This window comes from Procambarus clarkii, chromosome 31, assembly GCF_040958095.1.
Source record: "Procambarus clarkii isolate CNS0578487 chromosome 31, FALCON_Pclarkii_2.0, whole genome shotgun sequence".
NCBI classification, from domain to species: Eukaryota; Metazoa; Arthropoda; class Malacostraca; order Decapoda; family Cambaridae; genus Procambarus; species Procambarus clarkii.
In genome coordinates this window covers 14,705,571-14,728,240 of record NC_091180.1, presented here as the reverse complement: position 1 = coordinate 14,728,240, position 22,670 = coordinate 14,705,571, and the positions used below count along the sequence as shown (strand labels likewise).

Sequence of the window (22,670 nt, the reverse complement as noted above, 5' to 3'; positions counted from 1 at the left end):
CAGTGGCTAGATAAATACCCAATAGCTCAGTCTGTGTCGTGCTTGCCCAGTCGTTCAATCTCTGTGTACTAGACATGATTATTTCATTCCCATTATATACTGCACATGCACAACCTGTTCTACCAGTACTTGTAGTCAGCCTCGAGCCCATTGATGATGTGACGATGTGCATTGAATTTTGTAACTAGCTCATCAAGACTGTAACTGGCTTAGCTAAATGAATTATGGGGTTCAGTCCCTGAGCCCACTATGTGCCTCTGTAACCCTTTCCACTACCTCCCTCAAGATGGGTATGGGGTGCATAATAAATGAACTAAACTAAATTCACACGAATAATTTAAGTTAGGCATGGATTTATGACTAATAAAATATTACTCAAATTCTCTAGTCCTGTGAAGTACTTAGCAGACGGCCATTAGGGGTTCTGGTTGTAATCATTTTTATTTATAAGTACAGTTGAAACATAATAGTGTGGAGTATTCGTATGTACTCATTGTAAATTGTATAAAGTCACTAATACAGAAAACAATTCGAGCTAGTATAGATGTGTGACAGCCGACTCCCTTGCCCTTGGCTAGCTTTCATTTGGTGATAGGTTAAGGTCTTTAACCGCGGGAGGGTTAATTATTAAGTCCACTTCAATGGCTTATTGACCAACCAACAACTATCAACCTCTCGCAGAATTGTTTCTCATACAGAGCTATAACATCTGATGGTCACCACTACCAAAATTGGGATGGTATATCATTAAAAATTGGGAATACGAAAATGGATTATTTTGTTATTTGGTATTTTGGAAAGTATTTTGGAAACTCTCATCTATTCTTACCTCCATTATGGTATCTGGGGGTTCTACTTCCCAAAATCATTTACGTCCTCTAATTACCCAACACAAATCTGCTATTAGAACAATAACAAACTCTGGATCCAGACAGTACTCGTCCCCCTTACTTAAATTCTTGAATATGTTAGATATTAAGTCACTGCACATCATCTCAGGTGTACTATATATATAAAACTCTGAACTGTAATGCCAATCCTGGCCTTAAACACTTTCTAGAAGGTTGTAACAGAACCTATGGACACCACACTAGAAACAAATATCTATTTGATATTCCAAGAGTGCGACTTAACCAAACTAGAAATGCTCTACATTAAAGGGCTTATTTCGCTGAAACTTTTAAAATATTGAACAATTTGGAAGATATAATTTTGGATCCAGACAACTTCTTCACAAGATCAGATGTAACAAATAAAGAGCAGGACAGAAAACAGATGTTTTTACACCCACAGGGTTATAAACCCATGGAACTGCCTAACCTCCAAATCCGTAAATGCCAAATCCAACCGGTCCTCGTCTGTAATCCTTCATCTATTACAAATGAAAATGTAAATGTTCGTTTGTTCAAAATCGCTAATCTCCGAAAGTTCTTCACCGATTGCTTTGAAAGTTTGACACAACGTTCCATTCGCATCCGAGCGGGGTTTTATATACATAATATATAGATATCACGTCTGTGACGGAAAAAAACATGTTTTTTTTTAACTGTGTTTTCATGTTTTTCACGTGAGGGAAATTTTCGAAACCTCTTTACCGATTGCTTTGAAATTTTGACAAAACGTTGCATTCGAATAGGCGCGTGTTTTTATATATCTACCATATACATACCTCACCTGTGACAAGGAAAAAAACATTTTTTTTATTTTTAAACAGTGCCATCTGTTGGATGTAAGAGCACTGCACGCTGTAATCTCCGAGAGTTCTTTACCGATTGCTTTGAAATTTTGACGCAACGTTCCATTCGAATACGCACGTGTTTTTATATACCTACTATATAGATGCCACACCTGTGACAGGTAAAACATTTTTTTTTTAAACATCGCCATCTGTTGCACATAAGAGCAACACATGCTATACTAAATATGTTACGATTCCATTTCAATGTTTCCGATTGCACTGATAAACTGAATTTTCATAGATTTCGATTTATTTTCATTTTGATTTAATTATTTTGTGTGACATTGCGTTGGAATTGAGCTGTGTTGTTTACCATACAATTAATTTCGTGAGTATAGTTTATTTATTTATTTTTTCATTGTTCTTCATTTCATTTTTAACTGTTCTTATTTTTCAGTGATGGGAACATCAGATCATTGAATGTTCCCAATTTCATGATGGGAACATCAGCAACAGGGGAGTTGGGCATGGTGGGGAGGAAGAGGGGACATGGGAAGGAGGGGGGGGAATTGGTAGGAAGAACGAGGGGATAGTGGAGTGGGGGTGGTGGGGAGAACAAAGGGATGGGGGAATGGTGGGGAGGACGATGGGATGGGGGAGTGGGAATGGTTGGTAGGACGAGGGGACAAGGGGAGGGGGAATGATGGGGGAGGACTGGGGGGACAGGGAAAGGTTGCTGTGGTTCAGCAACGCACATGCGTTGCTGAGCCACAGCAACGCGTGGCCGGGTACAGCTAGTATATAATAAGGTAGCAGCACATTGCTTTAGATACCTAAGTTTGTTAATAAATAAAATGTATGTAACCTTTTCCACTACTGTTCATCTGATGGGGGTACATAATAATTTAATTAAGATCCCCCGTGGCTCAGCGGTAACACCCAAATGAGTCACAGGTACGTTAAAAAGAACTTTTTCAGTGTCAGAGTAGTTAAGAGATGGAATGCATTAGGCAGTGATGTAGTGGAGGCTGACTCCATACACAGTTTCAAATGTAGATAGCTCAGGAATCTGCACATCAGTTGATTGACGGTTGAGAGGCGGGACCAAAGAGCCAGAGCTCAACCCCCGCAAGCACAATTAGGTGAGTACATTCCCCGCGTTCGCAAGCGATTTGGCCTGGGTTCGTATCCGCGCCCTGGAGGATTGACTGGGTGTCAATTTTTAATTGTGCTCTTCTATTCATATAGTATTGAATGGGATGTTAAACTATTTGGTGGGTCGTATTAAAGGGAAAATTAAGATTATAGGACCTGCCCGAAACTCTATGCGTGCTAGGGGCTTTACAAGAATATAAGAGCTGGTATACATTCTTATATAAACATAATTTGTATACAAGAATTGTATACAATTATTGTATACAAGAATGTTAGAACAGAGATTTGTATAAATCTCTGGAGCGCCCCATTTGAACTACCGTATCCAAGAATGGAGACCTCATCTTCAGAAGTACATAGCTGCTCTGGAGAAAGTGCAACACTCCTCCACTTATGGGTTAATCATGCCCGTGCCACCTTTTGGGTGGCCTAATCTTAATCAATCATGTTGACCAAACCACATACTAGAAAGTGAAGGGACGACGACGTTTCGGTCCGTCCTGGACCATTCTCAAGTCGATTGTGGTCATCAATGAATCTATCAGTGCAACACCGGGCATCAAAAATCATTCCAGAGCTAGTCAACTCGCGTATCAAGAACGGTTGAGGATCACAGGGTTAAAACAACACTGCAAATGCATGACAGGTCGGATCTCATTTAAAGTTTTAAAAATACTGAAGAATTTGGATGATTTTGAACTTGATCCAAAAAATTTCTTCGAAAGGTCAGATGTAATACAAACAAGGAAAAACAGTTTGAAGCTCAACAAGGACAGGAGATGCTTTTTTCACCCACAAGGTTATTAACCCATGGAACAGCCTACCCGCCGAAGCCGTAAATACCAAAACAACTGTTAACTTTTAAAGTACAGCTGGAAAAGATCATCAAAGCAAATGGGGGGGGGGGGGTTCCTTCGACAAGCCGAAGGCTTCCTGTCCTCATCGAGGCCACTAGTATTAGTGGCTCTCAGGTAAACTCAGGTAAACTTGTATATATATAAAATAATAGGTTAAAAATTGGTTATGAAATAGGTTATAAATATTATTTGATGACTATTTATGAGGCCTGTTTGTAATATAATACAACATTCAATAATGTATTGAAATACAATATAACGAGATATACAAATATAGAGAGGATAATATATTGAATTATATATCACAATGAATAATATATGACGTGTATGGGTTGTGGAGTGATCAAAATATAGGTGCCACGCTATCATATACTAAAGAGTATTGACCTCTATCATTTTCCTTTCCCCAATCTTCTTAACAAGCACCCCATTACGAGAAAAAACAATAAGGCAACAAAATTTATATATAAACGCCTTCATCTACCGAAAAAAATTACCCAAAATCGCACCTTTTATTTTTTTGTATAAAATGTTTAAACGATACTAGTGGGGGTGGCGACGAGGGCGGAGGTGTTTGTTGTGTTGGCAGGGGCCGAGGGCTGTGTGGTGTGGGAGATCCTCTATTCATGTTTCTCGCGTAGCGTAGCCTTTCCTCGACAAAATGCGGTTTAGTATTATCATCTTGACATTACTGGCGAGGGTTTCATGGGGGTTTTACGTGCCCGGAGTGGCTCCGGTGGAGTTTAAAAAGAAGGACCCGGTGGAGGTGAAGGCTGTGAAGATGACAAGCTCGCAGACTCAACTGCCATATGAATATTACTCTCTGCAGTTCTGTCGGCCTCGTAATGGCACCATATACAAGTCAGAGAACCTGGGGGAGGTGCTGAGGGGGGACAGGATCGTCAACACACCGTATGAAGTGCAGATGGCCGTCAACACCCCATGCAGGCTCCTCTGCCATGAGCTGCAGAAGCCCATAATGTGGAGCGCGGAGCAGGCCAGGGAGGTTGCAGATAGGATCAGGCACGAGTACTACGTCCACCTGTTGGTCGACAACCTTCCGTGTGCCACCAAATTCATGATGATGGAGACGCACGAGCAGGTCTACGAGCGGGGCTACAAGCTCGGCTATGTCCACAATGACAAGGTGTACATAAACAATCACCTTCGCTTCATTCTTTCTTACCACACAGAGGACAATGTGGATTTCCGTGTAGTGAGGTTCGAGGTGGAGGAGAGCAGTGTTGATCTTGCCGAATTGAAGGTGAGTTGTGTGCTTATTGTTTCCATCACAGTTACTATATCTAGTGGCTATTGAGTGTTAAAAGTATTATTAATTAAGTTTAGGTCAAAGCACCTAAAATTACCAGATTCTACAATTTTTAGTTAAAAAAAAAAAACGAGCATTAGGCTTAATTTTCGTCATTAAAAATTATATAAAATTTTTGTTTCGATGCAAATACTGTAATAAAAATCAGTGTTTCCAGGCAGCCAGAGGAACTAAATATGACAAAACCCGGCCCATATCGTAATTCTTATTAGGGCAAAACTGCCAGTCTTCAGACACTTGAGAACAATATTGATGTTATTAGTGGATTAAAATGTTAATCCACTAATAACATCATAAAATGGGAGTGGATTAAAATGTTAATCCACTCCCAAATGCTTTATGTAATAGTGGCTTCATTAGTATGTGTAACTCCTGTCCCTACAATTGTACATTACTCATATGTTCTTTGTTCATACATTCTTTTGAATAGACTTTATTATTATTAAATGAAATTTTTGTAAGGTCTTATGTCACACCTCAAAAAAGATGATGATCTATAAAATTACAGTAGAATGAACACTTCATATGCAAACCCCATGACAATGTTCAAGAAAAACTGGTGGTGTTCGGTTTTTGTGCAAGGTTCGCCTTGAAACTCGATCGTCATTTTCCAGACAAATGGGTATTTTAGACATTTCTTATATAGTTAGTGGTATAAACATGTAGAATACATCTTTATTTTAAGTAGTTTAAATTTATATGAAAGATTATTACAAGCCTAAGATGACTAGTGATTGGAATTATGTGGCAGATACTCTACAGTGCAATCTGCAGAAAATGTATCATAATTTTAATAATGTATTAATTCTGAAAGGCTTTTGTGTATTCAGTGTGTCTTGTGTGGTTTAGAAGCAAATGTGAATGAAGAGATAGCAACAATCAAAATAATTGTTTACTGGACAAGTTTTTGGACCGTTCTGTTTCAGCATGGTTGCCAAGTGCCGTCAACATGCTGCAATTGTGTATTGAAATATTTATCATTTTAGACAAATTTGTTGTTCAAGCTGTGTACCTATATTTAAATGTAACGCTTAAAATGTATATTTTTAATTTTTGTATTTATATATCCAAGAGTTCTTACATTCTTGTAAACCCACTAGCACGCATAGCATTTTGGGCAGGTCCTTAATCCTAATTTTTCCTGGAATACGACCCGCCAAATTGTTTAACAGCCAGGTACCCATTCACTGCTGGGGTGAACAGAGGCTATAGTTAAGGATTGGGCACCCAGTCAATCCTCCCTGGCCAGTTGATATAATATTGTTGATATAATGTTAAATGCCAGTTTTTATAGCTCTGAATGTTCTAGTAAAGGTAATTTGTAATGATGTGTAAATCCTATGATGTTGGATATTCGTTATATAATTTCTCATTATGTGTGTACTAAATTTTTTTGTGTCTGTTTTAAGGGAACAGAAAACCACTGCTCTTTCCCAGACAAGCACAATGCGCAGGAAGTCAAAACAACTGGAACCACCCACATCTTGTTTACGTACTCGGTTGAATGGCAGAAATCTGAAGTGCGGTGGGCTTCACGCTGGGACATCTATCTCCAGATGACTGATGTCCAGATTCACTGGTTCTCGATTGTTAATTCCTTGGTAGTGGTGTTCTTCTTGTCAGGCATCCTGACTATGATCATGATCCGTACACTACGGCGAGATATTGCCAGGTTAGTGGTTTACCATTTTCACACCCAATATCACTCAAACTAGGTAGTACATTACTAAAGAATGTTTTTATCTAACAGCTGAAATATGACATTTTAATTCAAGTCAAGGGTAATGAAAATTTGATGCTATCGAGTATAAAAAAAATTGAACACAAGAAAACAGACCATGCAAGCTGTCATAATGATTACAAGTGAAACCTCACCTCATGAGGGAAAGACAAGTGAAGTAAATGAAAAAGCTAAAGAACATGAGAAAATTTTGAACTGGAGAGCGAATATGGTCCTGTCAAATGAATAGTATGCAGTACTACTGTATTTACCAGTCAGGGCCAGATATTCATTGTCACTAAAAATGGTTGGTGCCACTCGTGTTGTTACCCAGAATGTGAAATTGTGTAGTAGAATACATTTTCAGATTCAGATTCAGATTCAGATGTTTATTCAGGTAAGGTATATACATACAAGTAATGTTACATTAATGGATTGATATATAGATAGAGCTAGTACATACAATGCCTAAAGCCACTATTACGCAATGCGTTTCGGGCAAGAAAAACATTAATATCTAGAACTTAATACTAACTGAGCATAAAGATTAAAAGGTGTTGAGAACAAATACAAATAAAGATAAAAAAAAAAAAAAAAAAAGGGGGAACATGACTGAAAAAGCAGCACAAAAACAATAAGTTGACAAACAGTGTTGATTAAAGGAGTGAGGTAGATTACAGGGAATTTATTAGGTAGTGTTGAGTTTTTATCTTAAACTGGTTGAGAGAGGTACAGTCTTTAACATGGTTGGGAAGGTCATTCCACATTCTGGGCCCCTTGATTTGCAGAGCATTTCTAGTTTGATTAAGACGTACTCTAGGAATATCAAAACTGTATTTATTTCTGGTGTGGTGCTCATGGGTTCTGTTACAACCTTCTATGAAGCTTTTAAGATCAGGATTGGCATTATGGTTTAGCGTTTTATATATGTATAATACACATGAGAGAATGTGCAGTGACTTAATATCTAACATATTAAGAGATTTGAGTAGGGGTACCGAGTGATGTCTGGGGCCAGAGTTGGATATTGTCCTAATAGCGGCTTTGTGTTGGGTAATTAGAGGACGTAAGTGATTTTGGGTAGTAGAACCCCAAGCACAAATACCATAGTTGAGATAAGGATAGATAAGGGAGTAATAGAGAGTCACCAGGGCAGGGCGTGGTACATAATATCTGATCTTAGAAAGAATGCCCACAGTTTTAGAGACTTTTTTTGATATATTTAGAATGTGTCCCTGGAAATTCAGCTTGTGGTCAATGAGAATGCCAAGGAATTTGCCATCTAATTTGTTACAAATTTGGGTATTGTTTATTTTGAGATTTATAAGACTAGAGGATTTATTGCCAAACAGAATATAGAAGGTTTTGTCAATGTTAAGGGTGAGTTTGTTGGCAGTTAGCCAAAGATGGACTTTATTTAGCTCAGTATTTACTGTGGCATTTAGAGCAAGAGGGTCAGGACTGGAGTAAATGAAGGTTGTGTCGTCAGCAAATAGAATTGGTTTGAGGTGTTGGGAGGCATTTGGAAGGTCATTAATGTAGATGAGAAAGAGGAGAGGGCCAAGTATGCTGCCCTGAGGAACACCAATGTTGATGGGTAGGGTGGGAGAAATTGTATTATTCACAGAAACATATTGGAGCCTGTCAGTAAGGTAGGACTCGAGGTATTGTAGGGAGTGTCCTCTGACTCCATAATGATGTAATTTAAGAAGAAGGTTATGGTGGTTGACAGTATCAAAAGCTTTACGCAGGTCCACAAATAACCCAACCGGGAATTCCTTTTTATCAAGAGCTGTATGAATCGAGTTAAGCATACTAATAAGTGCATCGTTAGTGCTTTTTTTGGGTCTGAAGCCATATTGGCAAGGGCTAAGTATATTGAGTTTGGCTAGATATGAGTAAAGCTGCTTGTATATAAGTTTTTCAAAAATTTTTGACAAGTTTGGCAGGATTGATATAGGTCTGTAGTTGTTAACATCTGTGGGGTCACCACATTTGTGGACAGGCGTTACTCTCGCTTTTTTTAGAATATCGGGAAAGGTTTGGAGTTCAAGTGACTTGTTGAAGAGCAAAGCAATAGCAGGGGCTAAAGATCTGGAGGCTTTTTTGTAAATTAAAGTTGGTATCTCCTCAAGGGCACCAGACTTGGTTTTAAGGGAAAGGATTATCTCATTGACGTCAGTGGAGTTAATAGGCTTTAGGTACAGAGACTGTGGATAGTTACCTGTAAGATAGTCCTTAATGTCAGTACTGGAAGATGGAATATCATTTGCAAGGGATGAACCAATGGAAGAGAAGAACCTATTGAACTCAATAGCAGAATCAGAGGCTGAAAGCTGACCATCGTTATTAGACAGGAGAGTCGGTTTGTTATTTAAAGATTTCTTTGATCCCAATATTTGTGAAATTGTGCTCCAAGTTTGTTTAATGTTGCTCTTTATTTGAGTAAATTTATCTTCGTAGTATTTAGTTTTGGCTCGTCTAATTATCTTAGATAGCAATAATGAGTAATTCTTTGAGAATTCTTTGGAGACAATTCCTAACCTATACTTCTTCTCAAGGTCGTGTTTTTTGTTAATGGATTTCAGTATTCCCTTTGTAAGCCAAGGATTGTTAAGCCTTTTGCTTGTGACTTGTTTAGTAAGCCTAGGACAGTGGGTGTTATAAAGGCTAAGAGTTGTTTGTAGAAAAGATTGCACTGCTAGGTTGATGTCCCCTATGTTACCTAACTCGGACTCCCAGTTGACATTATCAGCAGCAGTTATAAAATTGTTTATAGCAGTTTCATTGTGCAGCCTAAAGCTTAACTCCCTTGTTTCTAGAGGTGGTTTGCTAATGTTAGTTAAGAGAAATGTGGGGTAGTGGTCTGTAGTGCTATCGGTGATTATACCTGAAGTAAGCGGAGAGGTTATGTTGGTCCAGATGTGATCTAGAGTCGTGGCAGTGCTATCAGTGATTCTAGTAGGTCTAGTGATTAAGGGTATGAGGAGGCAGGAATTCATACAGTTGAGGAAGCTAAGCTTTTGGATCCATTAGATCTGTATCCACTGCAGTAATTGGGGAGGAAACTTAGCTGTGGATCCAATTTCTCTCTCTTTGCCACACTAGAGACTAAATGTCTTCTGACCCATTTAAAGTGTAAAAATGTATTGTAATGATGCACCATTTGAAAGTGGGAACTAATAAGCTAATTGAAAGTGGAAAATTGGCAATGATACATCAATAATAAGCCTATTCAAAGTTAAATATTGCTTGATGATACATCCATTGACATTGGGAAAGGGTTATATTTTTGAACCATTGAAAGTAAAAAATTATAGCAGTAGTGCTTCCATTAAAGGTTAAATTTGGAAGCTGCAAGTTGGTGGGGGGGGGGAGCACCAGCTGCAATTTGGTGGGGGGAGAACCACCAGCTGCAAGTTGGTGGGGGGAGAACCACCAGCTGCAAGTTGGTGGGGGGAGAACCACCAGCTGCAAGTTGGTGGGGGGAGAACCACCAGCTGCAAGTTGGTGGGGGGAGAACCACCAGCTGCAAGTTGGTGGGGGGAGAACCACCAGCTGCAAGTTGGTGGGGGGAGAACCACCAGCTGCAAATTGGTGGGGGGAGAACCACCAGCTGCAAGTTGGTGGGGGGAGAACCACCAGCTGCAAGTTGGTGGGGGGGAGAACCACCAGCTGCAAATTGGTAGAGGGGGGAGAACCACCAGCTGCAAATTGGGGGGGGGGAGAACCACCAGCTGCAAGTTGGTAGAGGGGAGAACCACCAGCTGCAAGTTGGTGGGGGGGGGGAGTACCACCAGCTGCAAGTTGGTGGGGGGGAGAACCACCAGCTGCAAGTTGGTGGGGGGGGGGGGGAGAACCACCAGCTGCAAGTTGGTGGGGGGGGGAGAACCACCAGCTGCAAGTTGGTGGGGGGGGGGAGAACCACCAACTGCAAGTTGGTGGGGGGGAGAACCACCAGCTGCAAGTTGGTGGGGGGGGGGGGAGAACCACCAGCTGCAAGTTGGTGGGGGGGGAGAACCACCAGCTGCAAGTTGGTGGGGGGGGGGGAGAACCACCAGCTGCAAGTTGGTGGGGGGGGAGAACAACCAGCTGCAAGTTGGTGGGGGGGGGGAGAACCACCAGCTGCAAGTTGGTGGGGGGGGGAGAACAACCAGCTGCAAGTTGGTGGGGGGGGGGAGAACCACCAGCTGCAAGTTGGTGGGGGGGGGAGAACCACCAGCTGCAAGTTGGTGGGGAGAACCACCAGCTGCAAGTTGGTGGGGGGGAGAACCACCAGCTGCAAGTTGGTGGGGGGGGGGAGAACCACCAGCTGCAAGTTGGTGGGGGGGGGAGAACCACCAGCTGCAAGTTGGTGGGGGGGGGGGGAGAACCACCAGCTGCAAGTTGGTGGAGGGGGGGAGAACCACCAGCTGCAAGTTGGTGGAGGGGGGGGAACCACCAGCTGCAAGTTGGTGGGGGGAAGAACCACCAGCTGCAAGTTGGTGGGGGGGGAGAACCACCAGCTGCAAGTTGGGGGGGAGAACCACCAGCTGCAAATTGGTGGTGGGGGGGAGGACCACCAGCTGCAAATTGGTGGTGGGGGGAGGACCACCAGCTACACATTGGTGGGAGGGGGGGGAGGTCCACCAGCTACACATTGGTGGGAGGGGGGGGGAGGTCCACCAGCTACACATTGGTGGGAGGGGGAGGTCCACTAGCTACACATTGGTGGGAGGGGGAGGTCCACCAGCTACACATTGGTGGGAGGGGGGGAGGTCCACCAGCTACACATTGGTGGGAGGGGGGAGGTCCACCAGCTACACATTGGTGGGAGGGGGAGGTCCACCAGCTACACATTGGTGGGTGAAATGGTTAGTGACGAAGGCAGGAGGATAGGGGAGATGAATGAGGGAAGGGGGAAGGAGCTATGGTCTGTCCATACCATTACAGAATATTGCAGCATATGTGCATTAAATATTAAGGAAGGAGTTTGTTTATGGAAGAAGTAGATTAAAAATGAGGAATTTAATAAGCTGTTGGTGCTAAACACAAATTACTCTTCATAAATGTCTACTGTTAAAGTATGAATGATGTGTTTTGGACTAATGAGCATCAGTCTCAGTAGGTTAAGTTGATGGTCTAGCTTCAAAAGTTTCTGCTTAGGCAAAACCACTTCCAATTTAATGGTTGTCAGATCATGAGAATGAACTGCATAAAATCATTTACTTTTTATCTTTTAAGCATTAATGTTAATAATAGTAACATTTTACTGATCTGTGAATTGTTGCATTAAGCAATTTACAGTTGTACGGCATGTGAAATGTGGCTTTGTATTTGTACCAGATTTTATATGCAAATTGACTTTCTATACCATGATTTATATTTATTTTTTCAGATACAATGCTGATGAAAGTTTAGAAGAAACTCTGGAGGAATCTGGCTGGAAGCTGGTGCACGGTGATGTTTTTCGTCCTCCTCGTTACCCGAAGCTCTTCTCTGCTCTTGTTGGCTCAGGTGTCCAAATCTTCTGCATGGCACTCATTACCATCATTCTGGCTATGTTTGGAATGTTGTCGCCTGCTTCACGTGGTGCTCTCATGACTGCAGGCATCTTGCTCTACGTCTTCATGGGTCTTGTTGCCGGCTACATGTCTGGCCGCCTATATCGTACGCTTCGTGGTCAACAATGGAAGTCTGCAGCATTTTGGACAGCCACCCTTTATCCTGCGTTTGTTTTTATCACAGGGTTTTTCTTGAATTTCTTCATTTGGGGAAAACAGTCCAGTGGGGCTGTGCCATTCACAACCATGGTAGCATTGTTGTCCCTGTGGGTTTGCATCTTGGTGCCGCTTACATTCATTGGCTACTTCTTTGGGTTCCGAAAGCATCCTTATGAGCACCCTGTTCGCACCAATCAGATACCACGTCAAGTACCGGAGCAAGTTTGGTACATGCATCCAATGTTGTGCCTGCTTATGGCAGGAGTTCTGCCATTTGGAGCCATGTTTATTGAGTTGTTCTTCATTTTATCAGCAATTTGGGAGAATCAATTTTACTACTTATTTGGGTTCTTGTTCCTGGTTTTCTTGATCCTTGTCATCTCTTGTGGTCAGATCAGCGTAGTGATGGTGTACTTCCAGCTGTGTGGTGAAGATTATCATTGGTGGTGGCGGAGCCTCATCACTTCTGGAGGGTCAGCTGTGTATGTTGCTGCCTACTCTGTCTTTTACCTAACCACTAAGCTTGAGATTACAGAGTTTGTTCCTCTCTTGCTCTATTTTGGCTATACAACAATTATGGTCATGACATTCTGGTTACTTACTGGAACCATTGGATTTTATGCAGCATATCTTTTTATTAGGAATATATATGGAGCAGTCAAGATTGACTAAAAGTCCCATTGTCTACTTTAACTTTTTATGGGAAATACAGACTTCAATCTCATTATCCACTGTGCTATATGCAAGCATCAAACTCATTAAATGGTAATCTTTGCAGTTGAAGTTTCCTACACATATTTGCATTTGTTTAAAGAATCATACCTATAAATGTGCATATTATGACCAATTTGTTATATAGCTGTAGGTTCTCATCAAATTGGTCAGTATATATATACCAGGTACAGTATATTCAAGAGGTTACTGTTTGCTGCAGAAAGTGAACTCATTGAAATTAAGTATTCTTTTGCGAGGATGAATATGCTTGATGATGATCCTCTGGTTAATAAATGATGGCAATGGTGCTGGTTTCACTTCTGGATTTTAAAACAGTGCAGAGAATTATCATGAATGGTATGCGTTTCAAATTTGTCTTCGTAAGTCATTTGGAAAACACTTTCCAGTTGATACAATTTTATAAACAGGAGTTAGGTTTCAAAACGACCTGTGTTGGTATGTTTTAGCAAAATTAATGTTGATTTGTCCCAACTACTATTACAAAGTACAGTACATGATTAATAATTACTGATTTGTTGACTATATGACTGGCTGGCTGCCTACAACCACTGTATAGCCAGAGGGTGGCTGGCATGCTGATTCAGTGCACTCTGTACAGATCCTGGACCAATGCACTATGGCTCTCCTGTGAGGCAATAAATTTATCTTACGACATCTAGTGTTGATTATCCACTTATCCAACCTGCCTACCAATGTCTATCTGACTGTCTTTGACAAAATTTGTGTATATTCTTGCTGGAATAATTTTTTAGACTTACTCGACTGCTGTGTGTGTGGCGCAGTATGTGCAAAGTGGGGTGTGGGAGGGGGCAGTGAGTGCTAGGTGTGTGGGTGTGTTACCCCAAGGGTAGCTGGCACATGCATTGATTCAGAGAATGCTGTATTTTTATATAATTTTGAGAGAAGCGAGACAGTGACACTTGCATACGGACAAAGTGTCACAGACAGAAACCAAAATCCACACACATACTGTAATGACAAACACAGATAAATAGACAGTGACATTTTTATGCTATTGGTGAGAGCTCATTGGCACCTTTTCTTCTTGTGATTGTGACAGGTGGGAGGAGCTGTGAAAGGTGAGAACTGAATTATCAGTACTGTATGTGGTTTGTAAGTCTGAGGTTCATATCTCAGAGATCCCTGCAGTATTGAGATGATCATTGATTGCTATGAGAGTAATTAATCTCTGTAAAAGATTTTATATGGCATTCATTTTTATGTTAATTATAAAAAAATAAATGTTAGTTTTGTGATCTTTATAAATGGAAGTTTTAAATCATAATCCTTCTGAATAATTTACCGGCTTTGAGGTGTTACATCGGTTCTTTGTAGCACCCAGTAATCAAAGTAAATCGAGTCGTTACAAAACTTTCTTGTGTGTCAGCGTGTCAGCCACAGCGAGAGGACAGTAATGAGTATTGCTCATAGCAAAGCTTCACTAAATTTATTTCACCTTCCAGGATCACAATTTTAAATCTGCAAAACATCATTCATAAACTTGGTGTACTATAGTCTACAGCCACAACAGTAACCTTTTGTCTATTACTAATAGCAACAACAGTAGCAAAACACACACACAAAACTTAAACAGCTGAGCACTAATGTGATGCTATTCACGTAACTGCCGATGGGTAACAATGACAATAACTCAAAAGAGATGGGGGATTGAAACCCTCCTGAAAATACTGTATACTGTCCTATTTTCATTTAATTTTCTCATCCTGCATGTAAGTAGCAGCAAACAGTTTCTATAATAGCATTATTAGTAATCTAAGGCATTTTTATTTTGTGTAATACTGTATGTTACTTTTTAAGTAATTATTTCATATATTATTTTAGTCTCATAAATGTTAACTAATATCAGTTGTTGATGGGTTTGCTTAAGCAGTGACACAGGTGGCAGAAGCAAGCAAGCAAGCACTGATTAATTATAAAAGGAAGGCATCAAGTCCGGAAGACTATGTAGCATATAGAAGGCAAAAATAACTACCTGATGTCAATGAACAGAAGCCCATGAGTAAAATCAAAATATCACAATTATTCTCCGCTCTGAGAAGGTAATTTGTTTCTGTAACATTTTTGCTGCAACACAGTCAACGTAAACAATATTCCATGGTGAGAAGAAACAATATATTCACTGTAAACCTACATCAGTGAAGAGGATTTAAAATATTTTTGTGTGAGTTGGTTTATATTGTTGTCTGCTTCATATGGCTGCTTGTCCTCAAGGAATCTTGTCAATTTATGCCTGTTCATAATAACTGTAGCAGAAACTCGTAAAAAAATATAAATTCTGTAAACATTTTATACAAAAAACTGCAAGCATGAAATTAGGCTTAGCCCTCTGGCATTCAACATCTATTAAAAAGAGAAGTCATCTAAATAAATAGTACAGTAGTTATATTTTGGACTTTTTCTGGACATTAGATATAACAGTGTGTATGAGATTTTCGTTAAGGCTTTTCTAATGTGTTGTACAGTACTTGTCACTGGTTGTAATGGTTCTTTGAGCAGTATTTGTGTTTTAACTGTCTTTGTGTTTGCCGAAAAGCTAGTCGTACTCCAAGCTTGGCTTGGTGTTAACAGCTCTGTTCAGAATCCACAATAATCCACTTAACACAATCCAATCCACTTAATTGTGTTAAGTGGATTAATAATCCACTTAATCCACAATCCACTTCACTGGTAGCCAAATGGTTATTTTTATTTGATTTGTGATTCATTCTAAAGTGAACAAAATTGAATAACAGGCGTTTCAGGCCTATATTGTAGAACTTGTCATCTATTCTTCTCAGATGAGAAGTATATAAATTCAAAATAAACTGTAAAACTAGAGTCTACCAGTGGGGTCAAATTTAATTCAGTATGTGGCTAAAAATTACACTTTTTTTTTTTTAAATGATGAAAAGTAACCAATTTTTACATTGTAGGCATTATTTTTTTAGGATGCAATTTGTAAATTAAATTTTAATGACTATTTTGTTTGCATGCTTAAAGATCAAACATTGTGGAAAACAGTGTTATATACAGGGGTACCTCGGTTTAAGAATTTAATCTGTTCTTGGAGACGGTTCGTAACCCGAAAATTCGTAAACCGAAGCGAATTTCCCCGTAAGAAATAATGGTAAATGAATTAATCCGTGCTCGACTCCCCAAAAATTTCACTTTAGAGTAAATTTTATATCTAATTCACCCAAATCTTCACTACAAAGGTATGCTCAAGTTATTACCTTTGCTGATGACTCCTGTTGGCATATGGAAGATGGTGAGGAGGAGGAGAGGTGTTACTGTTTGGAAGGGGAGTCCCCTTCCATTATAACATCAGGCAGTGAAGATTTCTCTGGAGTGCACTCTCTGGCACATTTTGCCTGCATACCACTAAGTCCTGGTTGTGGCTCACTGCTTGATTTTCTCACTTTTCTCACAAGGAAACATTCCATTGAAGATTGTTTTTCCCTTCTTTGCAACACTTGTCTGTAGTGAGGCATCACATTGTCATTAAAAAGATAAATGCAACTGCCTACTACAGTTTTATCTGGGTGATTCTTTTTTGAAAAACTTTGTAGTCCTTCCTATATTGCACACATTTTCTTAATTAATGAGGATGGGACATTCTCTACTGTCACCTCTTCCTCCCATAAAGATTTGTTTTACTGCCTAGCTAGTTCAACAACACGAGTACCATTTTCATGTTTATGAATGATCTCTTGTTTTTTCTCTATGGTCATTCTCACATGTGATTTTTTGCCTTGAACCTTACCACTGGCTTTCTTGGGATCCATGGCGAGATATATAATAACAACTTCTATGCTCAAATAGACAAAAATCCAACAAAATTTTTTAAATTCTTGTGAAGAATTCAGGCGGGATAGTCACTGGGCGTGAGGCACTGGTAAACTGAGGTGCGATTGCCGTGCCATCACACGCAAGCATGGCCGTACGCTTATCAACAAACTCGTATCCCGATTCAAATTTTCCGAACAAATCGAGCTTGTAACTCGAAAAGTTCGTAAACAGGGACGTTCGTAACCCGAGGTACCACTGTATACGGTAAATGCAGCTTAAATGTATTTTGAGATATTCTGTCAATTTTGTTAATAGTAAAGCTGCAGAACTTGGGAGTTCTTGAAGACCATTATAAAGTTATATTGATCTTAATATTAAATTTTAGATATGCATTAACTTAGTCAATATTGTAGTTTTAATTTAACGTTTGGTTTACTACCATTGCTCTTTTTGTCTTTCTCGAGTGTGCACGTAGCATAAGCAAACATGAAAATTACATACATTCTTATTTATTTTCATCAATGACATTCCATACCTTGTGTATTGGTGATTTCTTTCATGTTTATGGGATTGGTCTGTTGCACTACTAAGAAACATTCAAAAGTCTAATTAGATCCCCCCCCCAATCCCCCTAACCCCACCCTTCCCTTCCATCTGAAGCAATCAGGCTCTTAATGATGCCTTCATGTGTGAGGCTAAGGATGAAAGCATTTTTTGTACATAGGATATAAATATTTAACCCAGATGTGCAGGTGTAAAGTGTGTGCTGAAGCCAGATATAAATTTGGCTGTGTATTATTTTCTATGGAACGAATGTCGGACTTTGTGAAAGTTTCTTACAGTCTCATATGGTATGAATTGATTTGCTATACTGTTGACTATTATGCTTGAGATTATTTAAGAATCGTTTGATTTTGACCAGCACAGTAAGCTGTAGTTGAACCAGTTGAGGTTATTAAAGATTCATAGTATTGTATAGTTTTTCATGCATTCATTTAACAATGTTTGTTACAACTAATCTTTTATGCTATTTTACCGTAGAACCAAAATGTTTGATGTTCTTAATGAATTTGTCCTCATTTTTGAATAATTTAAGAGGATTGGAATACTGTACATTTATTCAGAATCGTTTGGGCTGACTGGATCCTAAAAACTTGATTGTTTAGAAATTTACTGTTTGATGATTTTCATTGCACTTTGTGATATTAAAATGAATAATGATAATTTATTTGATTATCCTTTCAATAACCCTTAAAGCAGTGTAATGGTAATATATACGTATTCAGAAACATATCAGCTTATATTTTTTGTATCACCTTTAAAGGTTCTTTCTGTGGTAGAGAATACAAAAAATTTGAAATATTGAGAAAAGCTATTTTATATATTTGATGGATTTTTAGTATGCTACACTTATTACTGTAACTATTGAGGCATTCAGAAGCCAACAAAAATCTTTATCCCTTGGACAATAAAAGGACTCTTGCACGTTCTTCCATATACTAAATGTTAGGAATTCTTAAGATAGTTTTATTTATTTACATGAAGGTACAGTACAATGGATTTGTGAGAGTATACAAGTATAATATTCGTATTTTTGCATTCTTGCAAAGCCACTAACACGCATAATGTTTCGGGCAGGTCCTTAATCTAACATATCAGGTAAGATGAAGAGGTACATTGAAGCAAAATTTGATATCAACATATAACTACAGTATAAACTGACAGGTGATTACACTGGTGATAATGTGTATCTGAAGTATACAGTACTAATATTAGGGGAGTGGGTAGCACAAGATGTAGTGTGAGTTTGAAGCACAAGGTAGGAAACTGAAGGTGAAATTGAAACCAAGCGTGAAATTGAAACTTGGGGACAGGAAGCCTGTGAATGTACACACACAGGTTGCCAGGTCAAGCCCAAGCAGTCAGAAATCTCTTTTTTTTTTTTTTTTTTTTTTTTTTTTTTGATGGTGAAATGCTAAAGAAAGTATTCATGAATTGTGAAAGCAAAATTGGAATTTGCAGCAGTTGTATGGTGCCCATATCTCAAGAAGCATATTAATCAAGTGGAAAAGGTGCAAAGGCATGCTACAAAATGGCTTTCAGACCTTAAAAACAAGAGTTACGAAGAAAGGCTAGAGGCGTTAAATACGCTATAGAAGAAAAAGAGGCATTACAATCACCACTTATAAAATAATAGTGGGACTCGACCAAGTTGAGCATGCTGGTGGCCATACAAGACTAAGAACTCTTGTATATACAGTATATAAATACAAAAAAAAACATAGAAACTGTACTTGTGGTCAGTCTTAAGCCCAATGTTGATAAGACGTGCATTGAATTTCAACCTAACATAACCTAACCTAATCCAACCCATATGCCAGCCTAACCCAAGTCAATCCAGCCAAATCAAACCCAACCCACCCTATCAAAAATGAGAGATAAAATAGTACATATATATATATATATATATATATATATATATATATATATATATATATATATATATATATATATATATATTATATTCCCAAATTAGTTAAGTTGAGCAAGCTACACCATGGATGAGTCATACGTTACAGTTTGTTAATTAACATACACACCAATTGTGTATATATATATATATATATATATATATATATATATATATATATATATATATATATATATATATATATATATATATATATATATATATATATATATATATATATATATATATATATATATATATATATATATATATATATATATTGGTGTATATATATATATATAGTTAGTATACCTAGGTCATAAAAGTATTTGTGTGTACGTCTGATAACATACTCCTTGTGAAGGAGAAAATGTATATGTTTACCTCTCAGAATGTTTGGCAATATGTTTATTTGTGATGTGTGTCTATGTATATATTAACACGTTGTACTGAATGGGGTGAGAATAGCTTGAGCTACCTCATCCCTTTGTGTGTATTTTACCTCAATAAACTTATTTCAATTTCAATTTCTATATATATATATATATATATATATATATATATATATATATATATATATATATATATATATATATATACACACACACTTCTATATACGGAACATATACACACAAAATATCAATCTGAGATGACTGAACCCCCCCCCTTTAACCCCCACCCCCTTTAAAAAAACCCTCAAACTCCCCATTGAAGACACGTATGTTTCCCCACAGTCCCCCCTCCTCCTCCTGCTGCAGGTGAAAGGGACGGAGCCCTGCTCGGGGGGGAGGTGATAGTGGCAGCCGCCGCCGACAGATGGCAGCCCGATCTGTTGTTCTTTTCCCCCCCTGACAGTGAAATCAGTTCCGTCGGGGAGGAGGAGGCGGGTGTTATTAAAACGCTATGTGTCACGCGACAGCTGCCGCCCTTAACCCGTGTTTAATGTAGCCAGGTGCGAGGCAGCAAGATGAGCCTTATTATGGACAATAGGCTGGAAGCTGTGGACACGGAGGCGGAGGTGAAGAAGCTGCAGGCCTTAGTGAAGGAGCTGGAGATCCAGAATGAGGAGCTGCGGTGTGAGAGGCAGCAGTTGATGAAGGAAGGTGGTGGTAGTGGGTCTCCTGTGGGCGGCGTGGGCGGCCTCTCTCCGGCGGCGCCCGGCACGCCCAAGCGCCACCTGGACGCCACTAACCTGGACGCCATGGATCCCATAGGGCTGGACGAGTCTAATATCTCTGATGACGAGACCTGGTGAGTGGGACGGGGTTCCTGTGATCTCCTGGCCGCCTCCCTATACACCTGTGCCCACCTGTACACCTGTGTCCATCTGTGTCATCTGTACACCTGTGTCCACCTGTACCCACTTGTACACCTGTGCCCACCTGTACACCTGTGTCCATCTGTGTCATCTGTACACCTGTGTCCACCTGTACACCTGTGCCCACCTGTACACCTGTGTCCATCTGTGTCATCTGTACACCTGTGTCCACCTGTACCCACTTGTACACCTGTACCCACTTGTACACCTGTGCCCACCTGTACACCTGTGCCCACCTGTACACCTGTGTCCATCTGTGTCATCTGTACACCTGTGCCCACCTGTACCCACTTGTACACCTGTGCCCACCTGTACACCTGTGCCCACCTGTACCCACTTGTACACCTGTGCCCACTTGTACATCTGTGCCCACTTGTACATCTGTGTCCACCTGTACACCTGTGCCCACCTGTACACCTGTGATTACCTGTGTCATCTGTACACCTGTGCCCATCTGTGGCATCTGTACACCTGTGTCATCTGTACACCTGTGCCCATCTGTGGCATCTGTACACCTGTCATCTGTACACCTGTGCCCATCTGTACACCTGTGCCCATCTGTACACCTGTGCCCAACTGTACACCTGTGCCCACCTGTGCCACCTGTATACCTGTGCCCACCTGTACCCACTTGTACACCTGTGCCATTTATACACCTGTACCTACCTGTGCCACATGTACACCTGTGCCACCTGTGTCACCTGTACACCTGTACCACGTGTACCACCTGTGCCACATGTCAACCCGTTCTCGCACTTGCTTTCAGTCAATATTGGCTTATTTAATAAATGCATATGTGACATACTAATTGATTGTGAATATTTTAGTTTACCTTGAAAAGCTTCATAGAAAACACCGACCTCACCTAACCTTTTTAGTATGTTAAGATAAGCATCTTATTGCTTCTTATTTACAATTATTACTTAACCTAAGAAGCAATAATATGCTTATCTTAACATACTAAGGTGGTTAGGTGAGGTCGGTGTTTTCTATGAAGCTTTTCAAGGTAAACTAAAATATTCACAATCAAATAGTATGTCACATATGCACTTATTAAATAAGCCAATATTGACTATAAGCAAGTGCGAGAACGGGTTGCACATGTACACCTGTACCCACCTGTACACCTGTGTCACCTGTACACCTGTGTCACCTGTACACCTGTGTCACCTGTACCCACCTGTACACCTGTGTCACCTGTACCCACCTGTACACCTGTGTCACCTGTACCCACCTGTACACCTGTGTCACCTGTACCCACCTGTGTCATCTGTCCCCACCTGTGTCATCTGTACCCACCTGTGTCATCTGTACACCCATACACCCCTGTACACCCATACACCCCTGTACACCCATACACCTCCTGTATACCCATACACCCCCTGTATACCCATACACCCCCTGTATACCCATACACCCCCTGTATACCCATACACCCCCTGTACACCCATACACCCCCTGTACACCCATACACCCCCTGTACACCCATACACCCCCTGTACACCCATACACCCCCTGTACACCCATACACCCCCTGTACACCCATACACCCCCTGTACACCCATACACCCCCTGTACACCCATACACCCCCTGTACACCCATACACCCCCTGTATACCCATACACCCCTGTACACCCATACACCCCCTGTACACCCATACACCCCCTGTACACCCATACACCCCTGTACACCCATACACCCCCTGTACACCCATACACCCCTGTACACCCATACACCCCCTGTACACCCATACACCCCTGTACACCCATACACCCCCTGTACACCCATACACCCCCTGTACACCCATACACCCCCTGTACACCCATTCACCCCCTGTACACCCATACACCCCTGTACACCCATACACCCCCTGTACACCCATACACCCCCTGTACACCCATACACCCCCTGTACA

The 22,670-nt window shown here is 40.4% G+C and overlaps 2 protein-coding genes across 5 annotated transcripts in view; both read left to right on the top strand.

The window, feature by feature from the left end:
* The first annotated feature begins 4,235 nt into the window (after nt 1-4,235).
* Nucleotides 4,236-18,190, top strand: TM9SF4 (transmembrane 9 superfamily protein member 4). The gene is made up of 3 exons (XM_045743204.2): nt 4,236-4,954; nt 6,430-6,692; nt 12,118-18,190. The coding sequence occupies exons 1-3, from the start codon at nt 4,352-4,354 to the stop codon at nt 13,112-13,114; spliced, it is 1,863 nt and encodes a 620-aa protein (XP_045599160.1). The 5' UTR covers nt 4,236-4,351; the 3' UTR covers nt 13,115-18,190.
* Nucleotides 18,191-20,186: 1,996 nt separating this feature from the next.
* The window catches only part of LOC123758670 (SLAIN motif-containing protein 2), a 72,248-nt gene continuing 69,764 nt past the window's right edge, over nt 20,187-22,670 (top strand). For 2 of the 4 annotated variants that reach the window (XM_045743207.2, XM_045743206.2), the window contains exon 1: nt 20,187-20,687. In XM_045743207.2, the coding sequence (XP_045599163.1) occupies nt 20,404-20,687 (284 nt within the window). In that variant the 5' untranslated portion in view covers nt 20,187-20,403. The remainder of the gene's footprint in view (nt 20,688-22,670) is intronic. The other 2 variants (XR_011230070.1, XM_045743205.2) reach the window with 1 other exon arrangement.